Source organism: Colossoma macropomum, unplaced genomic scaffold, assembly GCF_904425465.1.
Source record: "Colossoma macropomum unplaced genomic scaffold, Colossoma_macropomum, whole genome shotgun sequence".
NCBI classification, from domain to species: Eukaryota; Metazoa; Chordata; class Actinopteri; order Characiformes; family Serrasalmidae; genus Colossoma; species Colossoma macropomum.
This window is the reverse complement of record NW_023494803.1, coordinates 29,976,793-29,998,327: the sequence shown is the minus strand read 5'-3', so window position 1 is coordinate 29,998,327 and position 21,535 is coordinate 29,976,793. Positions and strand designations below refer to the sequence as shown.

The following is a 21,535-nucleotide window of genomic DNA, read 5'->3' as shown; positions in this document are numbered from 1 at the left end:
TTGTGTTAAAACTTGTAAGCAGGCTTTGCTCAAATAAGCGCACAAACTTCACTTTGTAAATGTTTCATGTGTCTCTACAAAACTTTTACCCTGAGAGTCTGAAATACAGTGTTGCAGCCTATAAAAAAAATCAAAACAAACATCCTACAGTATGTTTGGGGCGTACAGTGATACAGTAGTGCTCAACATAAAGCAAGAAATAAAATCCTCTATATAAAAAAGGACTCGTGAAAACATCTATATAAAAGTTTTTATAAAAGTAATGCCCACTTTCAGGGTGTATTTACTTAAGTACTGCAATCTTAGAATATAAACATGTATATTTATATAAAATACCCTTCTTAAACTTTTTTACATGTATTTGTTCATGTGTGTTGTTGTCTCATGTGGTTAAGGAGTGATCAGTTCTTCTTCTCTTTCATGCTCTGCAGGTGCTGCGTCACTTTGGCCTGTAAGAAACACCACAAAGTATTAGTACTGCAACAACAGGTACACAAATTCATAGTACTTTTTTCTCCCCATCAATTTCAGAGGCATCTTCCTCACAAATGGAAGGCAGTTTTAAGGAGTGGAAAGCAACCTAAGATTAGGATCAGGAGTGGAGTATAAGTGAATAAAGAACTATTTGCAAACGAGCAAACGTAACTTTAATGTCCAGTTCAAGATTCTTGGAGGAGAACCCTACTGCTAGCACTGGCTAGCATCGTGCTGAAGGGGAGGTATAGGGTGGAGCCAGTGTGCAAAATACTCTCTTGTACTCAGGGGATCTCCATGTTGGCTGGCTACTCCAGTGTTGGCTAGTTGCTAACTCAATTGCCATAGCAGTGCTGATGCTAGCTTGAATTGCAACAAAATCTTTGCTTGGTTTAACAATTCTTCTTTTGCAGATGTTCTTTTCTAGTTCGCTAATGCGCTGTTCCTCACATTATTGAGATCATTTCCTTAGTGTCTTCGGTTTGAGAAATGAGTAACAATTCACTCTTTCCACTAATCTCTTGGGAAATGGGGCAAGTGTTCAGATTTACAGATTATATTATATTATATTATAAAGTTTTTCAGAGGTATCCTGAGCATAGTTACAGTTCTGCTCTCTTGGGCTCCCTGCCATTGATGGCTGTGGCATCACTGGGAATCGAACTCTCAATGTTCTGACGGTAGGCCCATGGCGGTTGTCTGACTTGAGTGACAGCGCATTATGATTCTGTAACAATTGTATCTGATCAATCAATGGTCTGCATCACTTCTAGCTCCACCTAGAAATTCTGGTACCCAGAGAGGGTACGATTCATGTGGCAGAGGAAATGATGTTTATGGGTTTGTAACCATATCATGCTGTGTTATATAGCCCTGCACGGTGTAAAAACGCCTTAAAGTGGAGAATATTTAGAGAATGCAGGTATCCTTGTCAATAACAAGAAAATGCTGTAAATGAATCATTTACTAAAAGATGGAGAGTGCTGCTGGTAGGAGAATAAACATTTATGGAACGAGGTTCAAAAGCATGACAAAAAGTAAAAAACAAAAAAACCCTCTCTCTGATGAAGGCTCACACCAAAATGCACTGAGAGATTTTTGCACACAGACATGCAGTAATAAAGGCTTTTTAATTCTATGAAGAGAGCCATGGAGATTTACTCTTTATCATTACTTATTTATTACTTGTAGCTCATTGAAACAAGCAGAGAAATTCTGTCAGAAGTTGTTTGAAACTTTCAATTCATTTTTTCACTTTTCATTAGTGAAGAGGAGATATTTTATTACAATTTATAATATAATAGGATTAAAAGTTCTTGTTCTTCTACTCTTACGCAGAGTCTTGCTTTGCAGAAAGAAAATCCATCTATTTTTGCCATATTTGTGCCATTTTCGGACACAAACAAATGTAAAGATGCAATTACGTAATTCCATTTGAATACTATAGCAAAACAAAACCAGTAATTCTTACCCCCATAATGGGACCTGACTTTGTTTTCAGTCAGGTCCTGCTTGAGCTGGTGCTGAATTAATGATTGGTAAAACAGCCTAAGCCATGTTGTAAACCTATGATGTAGGCTTGTGAGATTGTGTTTAATATACTATCATATATCATAAGGCCGGCGAGCATGAGTTGTTTGCAAAACAAAAAAATGAAAGCATGTTTTCATAGAGAAAGTTGCCTCAAATATTGGCTGAGAGGCTGCTTTTAACCTTCATACTGAGAAACCTCTTAGTCAAGGTTCATGGCATCTTTCTCCAGTAACCTGTTTCAGTAATGTGGTAATGGCTCAGAGAAGTCTGCTTAAACCGAAAATAAACATGCTAATATTTCTGTTTAGATATGTGCCAACTTGTTAAACCAGTTTTTTCAAACTTTGTATGATGTGTTTTGGTAAAATAGCACTTTTACGGTCTATAAATCACTTCCGGTTCAAATGGCTAAAGCTTACTGTTTTAATTTAGCTTATATTACACTGTTATTGTCGACTATTATTTTTATAGGGTGGACTAGATCAAATTTTCTTTCAGATTTCAACAGCTTTGATGGAATGTCAGTCAGTTAAGTCCTCTCCATTTCCTCCTTCTCTTCCATTCTGTAGGTGGAAGGCTGCAGCACGGCTTTATCAGTTCAACAAGAATGCTATGCATAAATGCTGCCTTGTTTAGAACATATTAGGACCAAACAATTTACAAGATGCATATTCTTTCTTTTTGTGCATCTTAAAGCTGTGTTTTCTGACATTTACAATTGTCAACTTGACAGCCACTGTAATAGATGCAAACTATCTGCAATTCCTGATTCTAATCATCAGTCGGCTCAAGGGTACCATGATGACTTTTTTAGAAAAGAAGATAAGCGTTGTATATATACTATATGATGTAAATACATACTGAATCTGAGTGTATTCTAAAAAAGCATAAGTCTCAATTCTTTGCGATGCTCTCTATGGCCTGCACAGTACATCCAATGACAGCTGTTGGTGACTTTGTGCTTTCTGGGTGGTTCAGTAACCACAGCAGCTAAAACAGAACAGTATTTTTCCTCAGATCAGCTCAATCGCTTCAGCAGTCTGAGAGAGCATGAGGGATGGAGAAACACTTCACAGGTGTGATTCATTGCACTTTCATAGAGAGAAATGAAAGAATCATGAGCAAGGAGGCATTGTAAAATTGATTTGTGAATGCAAGCTCCTACCTTGATGATGCGATTTTGAACGGTGCAATTTCAGCAACTAGGTTGAAAAACAGAAAATGAAAGCAAATAATAAAACAAAAGAGATTGACACAATCCCAGTGAGCGGATAATAATGATATTTAGCTGAAAGTGATAGAATAATTCTGCATTAGAGGAACGTAACTGCTCTACCTCAGCGATATATTTATCCAGCTTCTCCAGTTGTTCACGCTGGGCTGTCTGGAGCTGTTCAATCTCTTTAGACTGGCTCATGGCAAGCTGTCAGTCAACATCATAAAGCTTATTTGATATAATTAAGGCAAAGCAAGAAATAGCCTTAAGCAGTTCTTTCATAGGGTAAGAGATCCATACCCGTTTTCTCTCTGTGAGAAATTTTCTGGTGTTGTTGCTGTTCAGCTCTCTAACTCTCCTGTGAGACAGGCGGAGACACGAAGCCAAAAAACAGAAGATAAAAGAACAACAGAATCACACTGGACACTGGCTACAGACTATTACTCTGTATAAACACAGTCATTTTTGTGCTAACCCATTTATGTTCACTTGTTTATTGCACTAATGTACTTAACCCAGGCAAACAGATGGTTTTACCGCAGAGAAACTTTGTAGTGGCTGCTTTTCCAGTAATGGAATCATTACCGTTCTCGCTCAGCCTTGTTTTTGATGCTTTTGTCCTGACTTATAGCTCTGCCATTCTCCATTGAAGACTTTGCTTGGTTGGCTCTCATCTCTTTGCTCTGTCTGAAAGAAAACACAACGAGCAAACAGACAGATCTATTCATCAGATCAGGAGTAATATCTGAAATGGAAATAACATCTACTTGCCTTAGGACATTCAATTCCTATTAACATTACTTGCTAAGTTTATGGCTAATGTTTATAGCCTGTCTCTGTAATATATATGGTAGCCTGCAATGAGGAGGGGGTCTGAGATTATAATATACTATTATGACTTTGGGAACTACTTGAGATGATCAGCAAAAAAAAAAAAGATTAATTAGACCAACTATAAGTTTCAGTGCTGAATTGAGTATATCTATCTTTTTAATGGAAAAATAACTATGGTGTACAACTCTGGGGGGAGAATATCAAAGGCCTGGGTGGTGCAGGATCCAGAAGGCATGCTTGTTTTGTCATAAACAACCGCAGACAGCGCGGCCAGAGCAGAATCCCACAGCAAACAGGCTGACCTGAGGCTATTATTTGGCACTGTAGGGAGGCATGAGGCCATCGCTGAGTTTATGAATAAATGAAGTAACACAAAGCTACATCCTTCATGACATACACATGTAGCAGTGCACTGTCTCGGTACAGATTTCACACTGGCTGTGCAAGGTTTAATATTCATGAATGTGTTGACGTCCACCTTGTGTGACACACTTGGATAATGCTGTAATTCTTTTAACCACATGGAACCATTGGCTGTCCTACACTGAAAGAAAAAAAAAAAGAATAATACAAACACTTAAAACAGACGTGTTAAAAACAATTAATATTGTGCTTTTTTTTAGCACATCTGTGTGTTCAGATGAGGTGAAGACATTTAATGTTACTTTAAACTGAGGAGCCCATTGTGAGCTTTGAGTTAGCTAGTAAAAATCAGCCAGTGGCCAATTTGACTGTGAAGAAATCAGACTCAGACAAAAAAGTTCATAATTGGTGCATCCCTACTTTTAACACAACCACTGTAACATTTAAAACAGACAGTGTTTTCACCTTTTTAATACCATATTGTGTTTTAATGACACTCTTGTGCTCTGGCCTGACACAAAATGTTTGTTTTAATTAACACACTGGCTGAAAATATACTAATAATTAGTGACTTGTCTTAACAATGGTATTGTAATAAACCTTTGCTATGGGGAAAAGTATTCACTTTTAAGAATTGAATGGTTTCTTACATGCAAATCTTTATAGAGACTAATAAATCAAGCCTGACAGTTCACAGCTGACCGTGACAATCATCTCAGTCAGTACCTTGATTATAATATATGATGTATGATATAAAATTAAACATGAAAAGATATAAAAAAAAGGCAGAGAGTACCCTTGATTTATTTAATTCTCAGTCAAAATAGCTATTAGGTACAAGGCAAAGAAAAATATGAGAGAAAAAGCAGGAGTTTCCAAAACGACTTAAAAAAAATTGTCAGATGATACAGAGAAAACATGACTCCTAATAACCATACAAGACCTGACAGACCACCAAAACTGTCCCCATCAGATAAACAGCAATTAAAGCTTTCATCTTTGAGAAAGAGGAGAAAATCAAGCTCCACTCTTGCTTCAGACCTGGAAAATCCGAAGGTGTTTTTGTCCATCCTTCCACTGTGAGAATACTTAACGCTATGCCTGTTTTAAATAAGATGTTACAGTGGTTGTGTTAAAAGTAGGGATGCACCAATTATAAACTTAGTTAAAAGTTAAAAGTAACTGTAGTACCTAAAGTGTCTAACTAATGTAGTAACTAATGTATTCACCTCAATTGAATGCACAGAGTCTAAAAAGATGTACAATATTACTTGTTTTCAACACATTTGTTTTGAGTGTTCATATTATTTTCTTTCAGTGTAGGACAGCCAACGGTGTTTTACATTCTCATGTGGCTTAAAGAATTACAGTATTATGACAGTGTGTCACGCAAGGTGGATGTTAACACATTCAAAAGCTCCACTCTTGCTTCAGATCTTAAAAATCCACAGGTGTTTCTGTCCATCCTTCCACTGTGAGAAGACAGCTCTAAATTATGAGTCCGAAATGATGTGTAGCTGTCAAGCAGCTCTTACTGAGTGAAGGAACTAGACAAAAAAAGAATGTTTGCATTAGAACACAAAAAACGGATATGTAAGATGTAGAGTAAGGTTTTGTTGGCTGGTGAGTTTCAATTTCATGAGAAGCAGAAAATGTAACCAACTTTTAAGACTGAACTTTGAAGATGTGGAAAAATATCCATGCAGAAGCAAGTCTCCCACGGAAGAGGTAACAAAGGGGAAACGTGGACACACTAAATACTGAAAAAATAATATATTTAGTTGTTGAGGCTTCTGTGAAGTTCTGTTAAATTTGTGTTTCTTGTTTTTTACCTGATGCTACAAAATGAATAACTTGTATTTGATAAATTAATAACATTTAGATTAAATGAAGGGTGGTCTTGACTTTTGCACAGTACTGTATATTTTAAATAATTTGAAATTTTACCACTTTAAAATCCAGTATCATTCAAATGTTCATAGTGTCCAAACCCTAGTCTGGAGAAGACCTCTACAGATTTTAAAGTTAGTGAGTAAGTATTTCTGTACATTGGAACTCTAGAGGCTTAAAAAGGTATGTCCATGCTGGGACACCATGCATTCTCATCCTAAACGTATTCACACTGAAAGCTTCTACAATGGGAAGAGCTCACCGATCATGGTGGTGTGAGAGCTGCTGCGTCTGCTGCTCCTGTGTCATTAGCATGAGCTTTCTGAGCTGCTCACACTGCTGCAGCACATGCTGATCTTTCAGCTCCTGACTTTCAGCACTGTGGGCCTTCATCATCTCAGCCCACTCACAGGCCTGGGCAGCAGCCATATCTTTAACCTGTTGTAACAGTAAGAAAAAAGGGGGGTGCAGTCACAGCGCTGTCTCACTGTCTCATTGAGCACACTGAGCGCTGCGTAAAGCGTGGCACCAACTGCTCTGGAGACGAAGGAACAAACGGAATGCAGCACCTTTGTTTTGTGGTCTGTGGTTATAGTCTTCATCTTCATTTCTATTTCTCTCCCCATTTCACAGCAGTTACTTTCACTGAGGTTGCATGAAAAATGGAAAGAGAACTCGTTCAGTTTCACACAAAAAAACAAGATTAAAAATACATTCTATTGAAAAATCATGGCCTCCATTATGCATTTTTCTTTACAGACTATCTTAAGTGTATGTTTTAATAAGCAGATTATTTCACTCCTCCATGACTCACAGGCCCTGTAAGTGTAGGCTGTATTCATGAGGCTGTCACATACTTCATACCTGACTTTCTTGCTGTTTTTTTCGAGTTGCTTTTCTAGCACTCGCTTTTCCTTTTCGTGTTGCACAGCAATCTTGTCCATTTGAGTGGAATGAGACCTCCGCAATGCAGTGTGCGCCTGTAACATGGAGCAACAACATTATTGCATTAGAGTTCACCACTCCTGCCCTGCAGGCTCACACCCCTGACACTACATCTTGTAAGCAGCAATTACAAAAGCAGGAACAAAGTGCCCATAATCAAATTACCACACTTGAGAAAATCAAAGACTTCACTCGCCTTTGCGTGCTTTTTCTTCAGTGCATTAAGTTCCTTCAGCTGCTTCTTTACTAGTTTTAAGTACGCCTGGAATATTATAGAAAAAAGCCAGAAGTACATCACAGTTCAGTATAATAGATACATAGGAATAAATAGAAAATTAATTTTAGGAATATTTTAAGGGCCCATATTCTACATTTTTCACTTTCATATGATTATTTTCCACCTTCTCTTTATCTTGTAAAGTTATATAGTGTTTTTGTTCTTAGGCCACTGATATGAGTCATTCCACAAGAGTAGTGCCAAATGGACATGGCAATTATTATTATTATTATTATTTTTTTTTTTTTTTACAAGAAATCAAGAGAGGTCAAGAAATCTCGTAGCTTTGATGACATATTGTTTCAATTACATATTGTTCTCACCCAAAAACAGATTTTCGTACTTCTGTAACAGTGAGAACTGTAGCCCCATCACACCAAGGGAATGTAACAAGGTGGAATATTTCAGGCTAAACCGGCTGCCATGCTGCCTCTTATCAAGCTCAGACCTTCTAACATCAGTTTTTTACAGTTAATTATAAGACTTTTCTGTAAATACTGCAAAGAAAAATCATAAAGAACTGTTTTCTCTATCAACTTGTATAATGGGGCTGCTGCTATGCATAACAGACCCTGTCAAAGATTAAACGAAACAATCAATATTGAACAAAAGAAATATTTACCAGATCTTGAACTCGGCTCTTCTGAAGATTTAAAACGATCTTATTTACTTATCATGTCACTTAATGTGACAATGTGTCATTTTTATAGTCAGATACGTTACAGATACATTACAAAAATTTACATGAAATTAATGCTTTTGTGTTAGACTGATACACGTTAACACTACTATTACTAACTTCAATAACTGTCTACATGGAAATGTACGGCTATTTTAAAATACATCATTTTTTTTCATTTGTAATAAAAAAAAAGTATCCACTATGTTAATGATGAAAGCCAAATTCATATATTTAAGCTTCAAACACACAGACTGCTGTCTCTAATACTAGGCACTGAATGTTGTGGATTGAAATGGCAATCTTTTCATAGAATGACCCGTATGCATATATAAATGACCTCCATTGTAATCGGCTGCCCTATACATGCCCTGTTCATTCAAAAAGCAGTCCGTGCTGAAACAATCCTTATAACTTCAGCCTGAATGCGCGGGGCTAAACTGCTGTAGGCTGAATAGATGAATAAATGTAAAACATGTTAGTCTTTGTTACATCACCAAAACAGTGCATTAAAACAGGATGTTTTTGCAGCTTATTTTCCATGTATGCACTGCATGGACTGGGGAATAAACAGTGAGTTTTGCAAATTCACTTGTCCATGTTATGGGCCCTTTAGGCACCCTTATTTCCTCCCCATGTACAACTTTATACCTTCATCTGTTTCAGGTCATCAACAGTGACTTGAGGCATCACAGCGGCCATATCTGAAGGTTCAGGAAAATAAAATAATACTGTTAAGTTGGGGAAAAAAGCGCAACAAAACCGGGAAGATTATGCAAAAGTACAGCAAACCCTGGAAAACTGAAATGGTTCTGCAAGACATGCTTTTCAAGTGTGCTTATGTGATTCAGAATGCATAAACAGGTCGATGAGTGCGTACCCTTTCTACAGAAAATGCTGGCATTCTGTCCTGAAGATGTGCTGTGTGTCTCTGAACTCTTCTGAGGTGACACAGCCTTCACCTGGCTCGCCTTACCCCTCTTACTCCTCTTCGAACTGTCATTCGGCACATCAGCTATCTCCCACTGCACAAACACGCAAAGGAATGCTTCTCAAGAACAGGAATGATCGGTTCGGAATGTCTGCAATGTCTTCAACTAATTTTAGTCTGTTGAATACACAATGTAGGTGTATGTAACTGGACAGTGACTTTTTCTGTAAGTTGGACTTGAAATGAGGTTAAAATGCTGAATATCTGCAGAATGTGACAGGTCCTGTCAAATTGAGGCTATATGTATCTATATCGGCTGAACTATATAAGAATCACAGCCATTTTTATACAACCCAATTTGGCCCTATAAAACTCCATAGTTGTTTTCATTTTAAGTTCTGGGTTGTTGTCTTGTGGCAAGGTGAGGCACCATCAACTAAATTCAAGGAATTTGGTTTGATCTGAGCAGATGTTTCTGTACATTTCAGAATTTCATCCAGCTGCTGGTGTCTTTCAAATCACATCATCAGTAAAGACGAGTGATCCAGTCACAAGTGTGTAGATCCTGGCAGCCCCATGCTCACGCCACCATGTTTCACAGAGGTGGTGTGGTTCGGATTATGAGCAGTTTCTTCCTTCCATCACTTTATCATCTCGTCTATCCATAAGACTTTGTGCCAGAAGTCCACAGCCTTTTCTTGTGGATTAACTGAGATTTGCCTTTTGCAGACACCCCTCTGAGAACCAACTGCTGTATTGTTTCCTTTATGGTAGTCTTTCACGCATCCTGAATTGCAGTCTTGATCTGTTCAACAGTTTTTCTTCAGTTGTGAAAGGATTCTTTCAGTCGTCCCCTACTGTGGTCTACCAGGCTATTGCTTAGCTGATTTTTTTCACCTAATGTTTTGTTTGTTTTGCTGTCTCTGGCTGATTTGTTCTGATTTTTCAACCTCATGATGACCTGCTTTACTGAAACTTCTTTAGTCCTCGTGTTGAGCCGTATGCACCAGACGCAAATGCCACATCGTGAATCAACTCTAGTTTGTGCATAAGAGAGCTCACAAAGATGTAATGATGCAGCTGGCTAAGAAACAACTAAACATGTAACACAGGGTTTATTATAAGCAGCCAGCTAACCAATTTCTTATGGTCCTCCTAAAGGGAGGACTGGATGTGGACTATGTAAATCAATGTAATTTCCCTCAAAAACTAGCTGACATTTTGCACTTTAACCTCACAGTCAAGGCTTCGTTTCAAACACAATATGCTGAAATACAGAACCAATCCAACGAAAATTGTTACTGACCGTTCACTTTTGGACTGCACTGTGTGTATTCTCAGGCAAGGCAATTTCTCACCCACACACATTCACCTACCAATTTCGTCTTGATTAAAGTGGACGTCAACAATGCAGTGATTGTACGAATTGCATTTTTAGAAAACACTCTTACTCATTTCCCTAATTATGAGACTGAGGAAGGAAAACAATTTATTTTGCCTCTATATTCCTTGCCTTGCTTTGCTCTGCAACAGCATGCTAATGTTTTTTAAATAGATCTGGAAGATGTTGTACAGTATATTACTATAGTTATGATTAAATGTCAGAAAGTTGATTTGAGGTAAGACACACAATGATGGTAATGTGCGGATGCCGGGTGCAGTAATGATGGAGATACTCACTGTTTCAATGCCCATGGCTCTCATTTGGTCTGTTCTCTTTTCACAGATGGATAAGAACTTTTTGGGATCAGACAGGGCATCTACAATAGCTAAGAAAGAAAAGCATTTGAAAGTTAACACATTGTAGTAAAAAAGTACACAAGCTCAACAGACACCGTAGACACTCATGTGAGACAAATAACAGAAATATTGTTTGGTCTGGAAACAAATACGAAGTTAACTCCTTTTTTCAGTTATTAATCTTACCTTAAGACTTAGATAGTAATAGTAATATTATATATTTCAGTATAATACAGTAATAGAATGTAGAATGTAGCAACTACTATAAGTTACAAAGTAACTTCTGTAAAACTAGCATGCAAGTCAGGTAGATATAAGAGTGAAACTGTGAAGTGTTGATCTGCTGACAGCACCTTAGAGACATGAATTTATTTCTTGGAAGCTTAAACTTGCAAGACAACACTGGCCTCTCTATAGGCATTTGTGTAGAAGATACTGTTAAAACCGTCTGACCTCCAAACCCGTCGGGTACGTATGTTTTTAAGACGATATTGCAGAATACGGTGGGCAAAGAGAGAGGTTTGTTGCCCTCGTTTCGTAGGGAGATGTGTCTGTAGCCAGCCTGCAGACCGTCCAGGGGGAGAATCCTCTGGCCAATCAGCTTATTGTTGTCATCATACACCGCTATTCTGAGCACTGCAAGGTCCGGTAGGATTACCTTTGGGTTGGCAGAAAGTGTATTATTCACTCTCGGTTGGGTGTGTGTGTGTGTGTGTGTGTGTGTGTGTGTGTGTGTGTGTGTGTGTGTACATAAGGAATTTCAGTGATAAGCAGAAATCCACAGTGCAGTGAAGCAAAGACATGAGGAGAGAGCAAAGAGGCATGGAAACACACACAGTAGCTTTTCCTCTTATATTGCTTTTAGATTGCTGTAGCTTTCTGTAGATTAAACTTAATGATATCATAAAGGAGTTATGATACCAAATGATAAAATGGTAATAATAAAACATAATTAAAGGGTAAAATAAACTGTACTGTGCAGAAGTCAGAGACCATCCTTCATTTATTTAATTTCCAGTCACAACAGCCACAATCTACACCTGCATTCTTCAGTTCCAAGAAAAAAAAAAACTGAAGCCTCAACAACTAAATACATTAGCAATTTTTTAAGTGTTCAGTGCCTCTACCCTTTTGCCTTTATTACAACTTCATTCTTGTCAGGAGGTCTGCTTTCAGTTTTTGTAATAGATCTGCAGGGATACTTTTCACACCTCCAAACTCCAACATCTCATATTCACTGATACATATTCAATGATGTCGAGGTCTGGGCTGAGGGGAGGCCAGTCCATTGTTCTGAGAATTCCAGCAGCTTCTTGGCTTCATTTATAAAAAATTATTTTCTGTCTGTTCTTCTTTTCTTCCTTTTCTCCATAACAGCTTCTTGACAGCTACACATCCTTTCAGACTTAGAGCGTTGAGTTGTCTTCTCACAGTGGAAGGATGCACAAAAATAGAAACACCTATGGATTTTTTCAGATCTGAAGCAAGAGTGGAGCTTGATTTTCTCCTCTCTCAAAGATGAAAGTTCTGTTTATCTCAGGGGTGGCGAACTAGTGCTGGAGGGCCAGAGTCCAGCACAGTTTGGTGATTTTTTTTTTACTCAAACAACTGATTCAACTCACCAGCTGTTTGCCAGGTTTAGTAGGTGTGTTTATTGCATGAAAATCACTGAACAATGCTGGACACCGGCCCTCCAGGACCACAGTTGACCACCCCTAGTTTGTCTGATGGTGACAGCTTTGGTGGTCAGTCAGGTCTTGCATGGTTGTTCGGAGTCCAATTTTTCGTACAACTGTTGATAATTTTTTGAACTCCAGTTTTAGAAACTCTTGTTTTTATTTTTTTCCCTGCTTATTTTTCCACTTCCCCTGACTTTCCCCTTCCTTCTGCAAGTGGATCATCTATTCTCTTCGTAAATCTGATCTCAAGTTCTTTTAAAAACTGAATAACTTCTACTTAATGACCTTTTGACTGGAAATTAGTTAACGAAGGGTGGCATATACATATTTTTTGTTTGTTTGGGTAATGTTTACATCGTGTGAAGGCCACATATCAAATAAAGTGCAAAAGTCCTAAACACCTAAGCAAATTGTTTAAAACCATTTATTTTGGCAATAGCTGTGTTTTTGCTTGTAAAGAAAAACCTTATAGCATTCATGCAAATATTAATGCAGTTAAAAGTAACAAGAATTTCTTGTTTTCAAAAAAGTATTTGATATCTTGTGAGTTAGTTAGAAGAACAAAGTTTGGTTCTGGATTGCTCTTCGATGTCCCCAGTATTGCTTAGATTAGTTTAAATCTATCAGCAGCACACCAGATTTCATTTAATGAAGGATAACTTTAATTAATACAGGTCTGCTAACAGGAGAGGTCTAGAAAGAGTTAGACTAACTGACACACTTAAAATCACTCAGTAGATAAACATTTAATTCTCAAATTTTTTTTTTAAAATATAATTATCTCAGGTGCCTATAACTTTTATACAGTGCTGTATATGACTATTCATAGTAATACCGCAGACCTTAAGCTTACCTTTCTGAACACAAAGGGCTCTTCATTGTAAACAGGGTTTAGTCCATTGTTCATTACCATCCTGGTGCGAAACTCTTTGCGAATGGTATCTGTGGGCAGTCCATACATGTCCACCTCCACATACGTGCCAATCTTCTTGTCAGACAAAAACTGGCCTGAAATCACCTTAAACACAGCAAAAATGAGAAAAATATTTTCTAGTGTTGAATTTTTGCAGCAATTTTAGGCTTCAAAACAGAAACAGAAAAGTTCAAATTCGAGAAGGGGGAATATGAGACTTGGATGCCAAAGCAGAGGATTGCAGGCACTTACATGGCCTTCCTCTGATCTCTGGCATCACACACACAAGTTAAATACCCCAAGTGGCTTCAGTAGGGAGCCCTGTCTCCCCAACCCACTGCACACTTTCAAAAGATCAGATACTACTCAATGGCTCTTCCCCAAATAAAAAAAAGGTTTAAAACAATAATCGACATCTCAAAGGGAATAACCTGGACGCTGCAAGTAGCTGCAATCACTCCATCCACAGGAGTCTCCGAAAAAGGATCAAACATTCGGTCTGGACGACGCATGAAATCTGGCTTCAGCAAATATCTGCCAAGACAAAACAACAACAAGCAGGGTGGCTTATTTGCATTAAGGTGCCACTGAGTCGTTCATCATTACAGCCATTATCTTCAGTCACCTTAGAGCAATGACCCATTTAATTAAGCCCCGCTTGTCCTATATTCAATTTACACTTCTGAACATAACACTAATGGATACTGCACAGCTTTGCCTTGATGAATGTGTTGATTAATATGTTTAGAGTTTTCACAGTATCACAGCTCTCTTCACAGCGTGCTTCGCACATCGTTACTTGATGCAAGTAATTAACACTGTCAACTGGTGCAGTTCTATGGATTATGTGCTTTTCAAGGAGCAGGTCCACTGCACTCACAACTAATTGGTGCATAATCCAGAGTAAATATACTACAAGATACATGCATATTACATCCTCACTCTTCTTTTAGCTCTTTTTTTAATAAGATTTTAGCCATAGAGAAACTGAGCGTGAAATTGAACACAATTTTCAAATTTATCTGTTCTAAACTGTTATGAATATTTAACTTTTATATATTAGAGGCACTACTGAAAGTTAAGTATAGTAGGGACACTCCTACTTCTTCTCTGCTATAGAAAAGTTGAGACAGTATGTAAAATTCTATTAAATACACAGAAAACAGTGATTGGAAAAATTTGACCTGCTCTGTTTAATGTTTTACCCCATGAAACCGAATAACCCTCATGAAACTGGATGCCTGTACCATGTTCCAAAAACCTGGGAAAGGAGCATGTTTACCACTGTGTTATATCACCTTTCCTTTTAACAACACAATCATTTGGAGACAGAAAACACCAAGTGATCTAGTTTTGAAAGTGGATTTTTTTTGCCATTGTTCCATTATACAGGTCTTTAGCTGTTGAGCCTCATGAGGCCTTCATTATGTGCCACACGTTTTCAATATGAGACAGGTCTGGACTGCAGACAGGCCAGGCTAACACCTGCACTCTCTGATTACGCAGCTATGCTGTTGTAACGTGCAGAATGTGGCTTGGTGTTGTCATGCTGAAATGAGCATGTACGTTGCTGAAAAAGACATCATCTAGAAGGCTCTAAATGTGTTTATGTGCATAATACAGTACAGAACCTGAATTTGTGGATGCAGTGACAAACAGTGTATATTGACAGTTGTTTGTCAAAGTTTTCCTGAGCCCATCTGGTGATACCTATCACAAAAGCATGCAGGTCTTTAACGCAATGCCATCTAGTGAATCCAAGGTTGCAGGCATTCGGTTGTGGTTTTCAGCCTTGCCCTTTACGAACAGAGACTTCTCCAGGTTCTCTGACTCTTTTGATATTATGCACCGCACAGGGTGAAATACCTAAAATCCTTATAATCCCTTGATGTGGAGCATTATTCTTAAAACTGATGGATTATTCACATTTTTTGGCAATGAGCGAGGCTTGACTCATCTTTACCTTTTACACCCAAGCATGATTAAGATGCTTTTTTGAACATTTCCCTGTCTCAACTTCTTCTGGAATGTGCTGCAGGGATAAATTTTAGAATGAGTGTATATTTACAAAAACAGACAAAGCATTAATTGATATGTCTTTGTACTGTCATTTAAATACAAGTGGATTTACAAATCACTGCTTTCTGTTATTATTGTTATTTTATATACTGTCCCAACATTTCTGGAATTGTGGGTTGTATTTTAACCATACATTTATAGATGAATTTGCATTATCTAGTCTGACTTTATTAAGTGAATCCAAATTTAATACCATGAGTCACAACCAATATTTCATCTGTTTATGACAGCTTTATGATGTTTGTTTTGAGAGTTTATTTCATGTCATATTTATAGCCAAGAAGCAATAGCTCTCCTTCATTAATCAGGCACATATACAGATGCAATCCTAAATCAGCCAAAAAAAACAACTCTCAAGTCTTATTTGCTGTGTTCTCAGCACTCAGGGACAGATGAAATATTAGCACAGCTATATATAAGCTCATAAAATTGTAATTAAACTTTCAAAATAAATGATCCTCTCTAAAAGCAACTTATGACTTAGTGGTCATCTGTAAATGTTAATGGCGATATAATGTTCACTTACCCACATGATCCGTTGTACTCAAACTTTCCTTGGTTCAGCTGCATTGCCAAATCTAGAAAACACGGTAGGTAACACACAAACAGGACATCATATACTAAATTAAAACTTCTACACATGCTTACCACCATCTGGATTTCAACACTGACTAGGTATTGAAATCCCCTCTTTCTAGGCTTTACCACAGCGCTGACAAGACACATGTGGAGATGGGACACTGACATAGTTGGACCAGGCACATTTCTTTTAGCTTAACAACTTCAGGTTTTGGTTTGACTCTATATTTGCGATATTCCTATGATTTCTTTGCACCCAGCTGCTATTACTTTCTGTCTCGCGAACAGTGCCTGGCATATTCTCTCTCAGAAGACAGCAGTAGTACAAACAGACTGCTGATTGCTGAGCACACACTCATCTGCGTTTCAGGTATGCACAGGCTATCAGAACAAGCCCTGAAATATGGCCACTCCAGATGTCTTGGAACAGCACAAAGGTTTCTAGATTGACAGCTTGTCTTCAGTATTCAAAAATATTCCTTCTCAAATAAGCAGCAAGGCAGTCAGATGTGGTAAGATGGTTCAGGGTAAGTAAACTGCAGGTGCTTTTTTAAACCTAAAAAGTCAAGGTACTACCTTCCCTTGACTATACTATTCAAATGAAATGATGTAATTACGCATTTATGATGCATTTATGACAGTTAAGCAATGAATTGGTTAAGCAATGAATTACACTTTCCTTCGATTTATGCTCTATGTACACTGCATGAGTCTGCAAAACAAGACATTATGCACAACAATGTTCAATCAATTTCAAATCACCATAAAATATCTCTTCTACTTAAAAACACAAATGTAGTATTAGCTAGAGGTGGGTAATATGATGATATTTTATTGTTATCGTGATAAATTACAGTACTGTGCAAAAGTCAGAGACCACCCTGCATTTATTTAATTTCCAGTCAAAACAGCTATCAAGTGCAAGCTATTCATTTTTCAGCATCAGGAAAAAACAGAAAACATATTTAACAGAAAACTGAAGAACTACATATATTTTTTCAGTAATTGGTGTTCATTTATCGCCTTTATTGCAGCTTCCATTATTTTCAGACACATGTTTACAGTTTTTCAAAGAATTCTGAAGGGATATTTTCTGCACCTCCAAAGTTCAGTCTTAGAAGTTGGTTGCATTTTCTGTTTCTCACGATCCAAGTAATCCCATTTTTTCTATCTTTTAACAAGTGAACAAAACTTCAAATGCCTTTGACTTTGTTTTCCTTATGCAAGTTTATTATCTTATATCTAATCTCCTCAGAAATACATCCTGAAAAATGAATCATTTTTACTTGACTGCTGTTTTGATTGGAAATTAAATAAATGAAGGGTGGTCTCTGACTTTTGCACAGTACTGTATGTAGCACGCTTTTCTGTGCATTTTGTGGATATCATTAGTACTTAATTAAGTACATATTTCACTACAAGACAGCAAAAGTAGTGCAGGGCTGTATGAGAAATGCTGATTTTTTTAAAATGAGATTACTGCTGGACTGTGTTGGGTAAGTTATTAAAATCAGAAAAAAAAAAATCATGTATCATAAAAATGTTTTTCAGTGAAATCGTGTTATATTTGGCCACTTTAACCACCGATAGTATCATCTGAAAATTTTAAATCAGCATGTTTGAGCTATAAGCTATCAGTAACAAATACGTAAAATAAATGAGACTTCTAAGGATTAATGGTCACATCGACCAGTTTAATAACTGCAGTATTTAACATTGTACAATGTATGACATTGTAGATTTGCAAAAACTGCACCCTACTTCCGCATCCTGTTCTGATATGAGTGGACATGGAACTGACTCTTCTCCTTCATTTACTCTCGACATGTAACACTGTTCTACAAGCAGACTATGGTCAAAGGTGATGCAGGCGGTTCAATTGTGGCATGCTGTGGAGAATAATGTACGTGTTAGTGTGTCAGTGACCGCAGTGCGAGCAGAAGGGGGTTGCAGCAGTGTGCAACAGCAGCAGTGGTGTCTGCATTACCTGGGGTTTGAAAGTTCAGAGAAACCATCTGGCAGCCGGCGTTCCAGAAGATCTGAGGCATATAATTACTGGAGTCCACTCGGCCTCCTTTGGGGTAGATCCGACTCATCTGCCGCTTGTTGTAGCTGTGCATCTCATTTAGGGGAAAAAACATGGATGGTTTTTAAGATTTAAGAGGAAACAGTGGCTTATTTATAGATTAGAACACGAGATTCAGGTTTATTCTATGGGGCTGTTGTTTTTGCAGCCCACAAGCAAACTCAATTTAAAATTCATCTTTTGGGCCTAGAACAGACAGAAATTTCACGCTGTACTCTAGTGATGCTTCTCCAGCTGTTTTATTCTTCTTTCGTCTTTTACACGTTTTTCCTACATGTTCCTAGAAATGCCACAAATATTTCCAGTTCCACAAATATTCTCTCTTCCAAAGGCCAGATAAAAATCTATTTATTGCACTGGTCTTATTCGCTTCAAAAAGCCTTAAAAGCCTCAGCCAGAGAGGCAGCTCTTAAGCTTGGTATTGTTTCATCTATAGCAAGAGTGCACTTACTATTCACTGCGCACTCCTGCCCCTCGGCAGTATTATGATATATTGCAAGTCACACGCAACATTTGTAAACAGTTAGTCAGAAGCTTAGAGTCAAATTCAAGTACAAGTGTACAAGAGCCCAAAGGAAATGCAAATGAATATTTCCCAGTGTAGGCCAAACCCACCACTGACAGTCATATCCAGTTCCAGTTGTGATCAATATAAACAGATCACTCATTCTGAAGACAATTTGCAATTCATGTCACAATAACAGAACAGCTCACTTGAGGTAAGATACCCACTTTATTTCCTTATGGAACTCATTTCATACAAAAGTCAGCCATTCTCAATAAGTCACTCCGACACAGCAGTCCCTAGTTGTGAAGGTTCTGAATATGTCAACTAACTGTCAGTAAAGCAAGTCAAAAAACATTAGAACTGGGAATACATCATCTCAGATGACACTGAACCAGAACCTGCTGAACGTGCTGTGTGACAGAGATGGCACTGTAATATTCACAATGTAGAGCGTCACAAGCAGAGGTCTAAGCGCTACTACAGCTCAAAGGGGTTTCCATAAAAAATATCCATCAGAGTGCAGGCAGAATGGGCAATAACCTACAAAGGAGCAGCTAAGCCCTTGGAGCTGTATGTCAACCAAATAACTTCCACAGTCCAGAGCGAGAGGCACCGTTTCGACAAAGCGTGGCCTCAAGCCGGTCTGTTGAAACAAACGAACAGTTGCATGCAATGCCAGTCAGTCTTAGAGGCTCTGCTTGCTTGGGTGCGGTGACAGATTATTCTTCCTACAGGGTCCACTGTGCGTCAGCTCTGTGTCTCAACCTTGTCATGCCACCTGCTTGGCTGATAGAGGCTAGCAAAGTGCTGGCAGCATTAGCACGCAAGGCCCTCTGTAGCATAAAGTACAGTAGTCTTGTCCTGAATGGCTCACAAAACATTTGTTTTTCCAAATGTTCTTTATGTGTTCTGTTCAAATACGTGCCGGACACCACTTGTAGAACAGGTTTATAGAATATATGGAGAAACTGGAATTTTAACACTGAACCACCGCAAGTAGTGGCTAGCTAGTGAATTAAGCAGCTAATAGTATAAAAGCAGACATAATCTGTGGTTACATATGCTTGACAATGTAGCAACAGCTAGTCAGTCCAATAAAGGGTAAAAAAAAGGTAGTCAAGCGCTTCTTGCTCCCCACATATGGCACTGTAAGTAGCTTTAGAAGCATTTAGCATGAGTGAGTGTATGCTAGCAAGGCCTGTTAGCAGGGTTTAGCCAACTGTTATCACTAAGGCTGGCTTATGAGGCTGCCCACGGCAACAATGGTGGAACAGTACGTTTTCCTGCTTGAATGTGCTGATGGAGCTTTAAAAAAAAAAACACTATAATCTGCCTGTGTAGCCAGAACAACAGCGCAGTATGGCGAAGGAAAAGGACGCTAATGTCCTAGCTGACCCATTAGGACAGACAAAAGAAAAATATTTTACAAAAAGTGGGGAGAACAACTATTCTGGAGATTTCTCCATGAGTTGGAAAAGTTTAATGTCAGTGCGAGAGAGAGATTATCTAACCAATTGTAGGACAATTAGTCCAACTGCTTTTGCCTGAAGATGTAATTAAGTTTTTAATGATTCAGGTGAAACAGCGATTTCCCTTCTCTGTTACACGGATCCTTCTTTTTTTTTTTTTTACAGAGCTAGCTGTTTAATAAACCCTTACATTTCTTTTTTTCATGCACACTCCATTCACAGCAAAAGGATACTTGACAAATTCAATGGCATTGGTCCTTAAGTACCCCAGGCCTACAGACTCATTAAAGGAGGACATGTTGTAGTGAATGTTCTTCTCTGCCAAAAGAAGACAAAATGAGAAAATGCATATAGTAGGCATTCATAAGAAGAATATATAAATGGATTCAGTGTTGAAAAGAAACTCTGAAGGCTAAGTAATACAGGAAGACTTGCCTTCAGCCTCCTCAAAGCCTAGGAACTTCACAGCCTGGGCATAGTTGATTATACTGGACAGGTAAGGATGAATATTAGTGGTGGCTGCAACGTATGTGTATGACTGAATCAAAGCTTGCTCATCAGCCACACTTGGCTCACCAGCCTGTACAGGGGAACAGAGTTCAGACATTCATGTTAAGAAGTAAATGGCATAAATACAGTTGCAGTAAGTACACTGAACTTGAGGAGCCAGGATCCTCAAATGCAAAAGAAACAAACAATTAGAAAAGGAAACCAAAATGCACCTTCTTTCCATTTTCTTGACATGAGGCTTCGAGGGGTGTTTGTGCTAATGCGTCTAATACTGCAACATCCTCGTTGTTCCCCTTCAGAATATAAAATAGTGATACATTATATGGACAAAAGTATTGAGACACACCTCTTAATAATTGAATTCAGGTGTTACATTCAGTCTCATTGCCACAGGTGTATAAAATCAAGCACCTAGCCATGCAGTCTGCCTACAAACATTTGTGAAAGAATGGTTCATTCTAAAGAGCTCACTGAATTTGAGCATGGTACTGTAATAGGATGCCACCATTGCAGGTTTCTATTCTCCTAGATATTCCATGATCAACTGTGAGTGGTATTATTTAAAAGTGAAAGTGTTTAGAAACCACAGCAACTCAGCCACGAAGTGTCAAACCACGTAAGGTTACAGAGCAGACTGCTGAGTGCTGAGAAGCACAGTGCACAAAAGTCACCGATGTTCTGCTGAGTGAATTACTGTAGAGTTCCAAACGTCCGCTGGCATTAACATCAGCACAAAAACTGTGCGCCAGGAGCTTCATGGCATGGGTGGCTGAGCAGCTGCACGCAAGTTTCACATCACCAAGCACGATGCCAAGCGTCAAATGTGGTGT

The 21,535-nt window shown here is 38.3% G+C and overlaps 1 protein-coding gene across 4 annotated transcripts in view; it reads right to left on the bottom strand.

The window, feature by feature from the left end:
• Nucleotides 1-267: 267 nt before the first annotated feature.
• Nucleotides 268-21,535, bottom strand: part of LOC118823433 (1-phosphatidylinositol 4,5-bisphosphate phosphodiesterase beta-4) — a 40,225-nt gene continuing 18,957 nt past the window's right edge. For 3 of the 4 annotated variants that reach the window (XM_036593040.1, XM_036593042.1, XM_036593041.1), the window contains exons 19-39: nucleotides 20,918-20,998; nucleotides 20,631-20,775; nucleotides 20,429-20,513; nucleotides 18,120-18,244; nucleotides 16,080-16,131; nucleotides 13,906-14,008; nucleotides 13,415-13,579; nucleotides 11,336-11,540; nucleotides 10,823-10,911; nucleotides 9,092-9,236; nucleotides 8,863-8,915; nucleotides 8,155-8,175; nucleotides 7,452-7,517; nucleotides 7,175-7,290; nucleotides 6,880-6,955; nucleotides 6,573-6,748; nucleotides 3,809-3,910; nucleotides 3,524-3,581; nucleotides 3,344-3,430; nucleotides 3,173-3,209; nucleotides 268-449 (exon numbers count right to left, since the gene is read on the bottom strand). In XM_036593040.1, the coding sequence (XP_036448933.1) occupies nucleotides 391-449; nucleotides 3,173-3,209; nucleotides 3,344-3,430; nucleotides 3,524-3,581; nucleotides 3,809-3,910; nucleotides 6,573-6,748; nucleotides 6,880-6,955; nucleotides 7,175-7,290; nucleotides 7,452-7,517; nucleotides 8,155-8,175; nucleotides 8,863-8,915; nucleotides 9,092-9,236; nucleotides 10,823-10,911; nucleotides 11,336-11,540; nucleotides 13,415-13,579; nucleotides 13,906-14,008; nucleotides 16,080-16,131; nucleotides 18,120-18,244; nucleotides 20,429-20,513; nucleotides 20,631-20,775; nucleotides 20,918-20,998 (2,046 nt within the window). In that variant the 3' untranslated portion in view covers nucleotides 268-390. The remainder of the gene's footprint in view (nucleotides 450-3,172; nucleotides 3,210-3,343; nucleotides 3,431-3,523; nucleotides 3,582-3,808; nucleotides 3,911-6,572; nucleotides 6,749-6,879; nucleotides 6,956-7,174; nucleotides 7,291-7,451; nucleotides 7,518-8,154; nucleotides 8,176-8,862; nucleotides 8,916-9,091; nucleotides 9,237-10,822; nucleotides 10,912-11,335; nucleotides 11,541-13,414; nucleotides 13,580-13,905; nucleotides 14,009-16,079; nucleotides 16,132-18,119; nucleotides 18,245-20,428; nucleotides 20,514-20,630; nucleotides 20,776-20,917; nucleotides 20,999-21,535) is intronic. The other variant, XM_036593043.1, reaches the window with a different exon arrangement.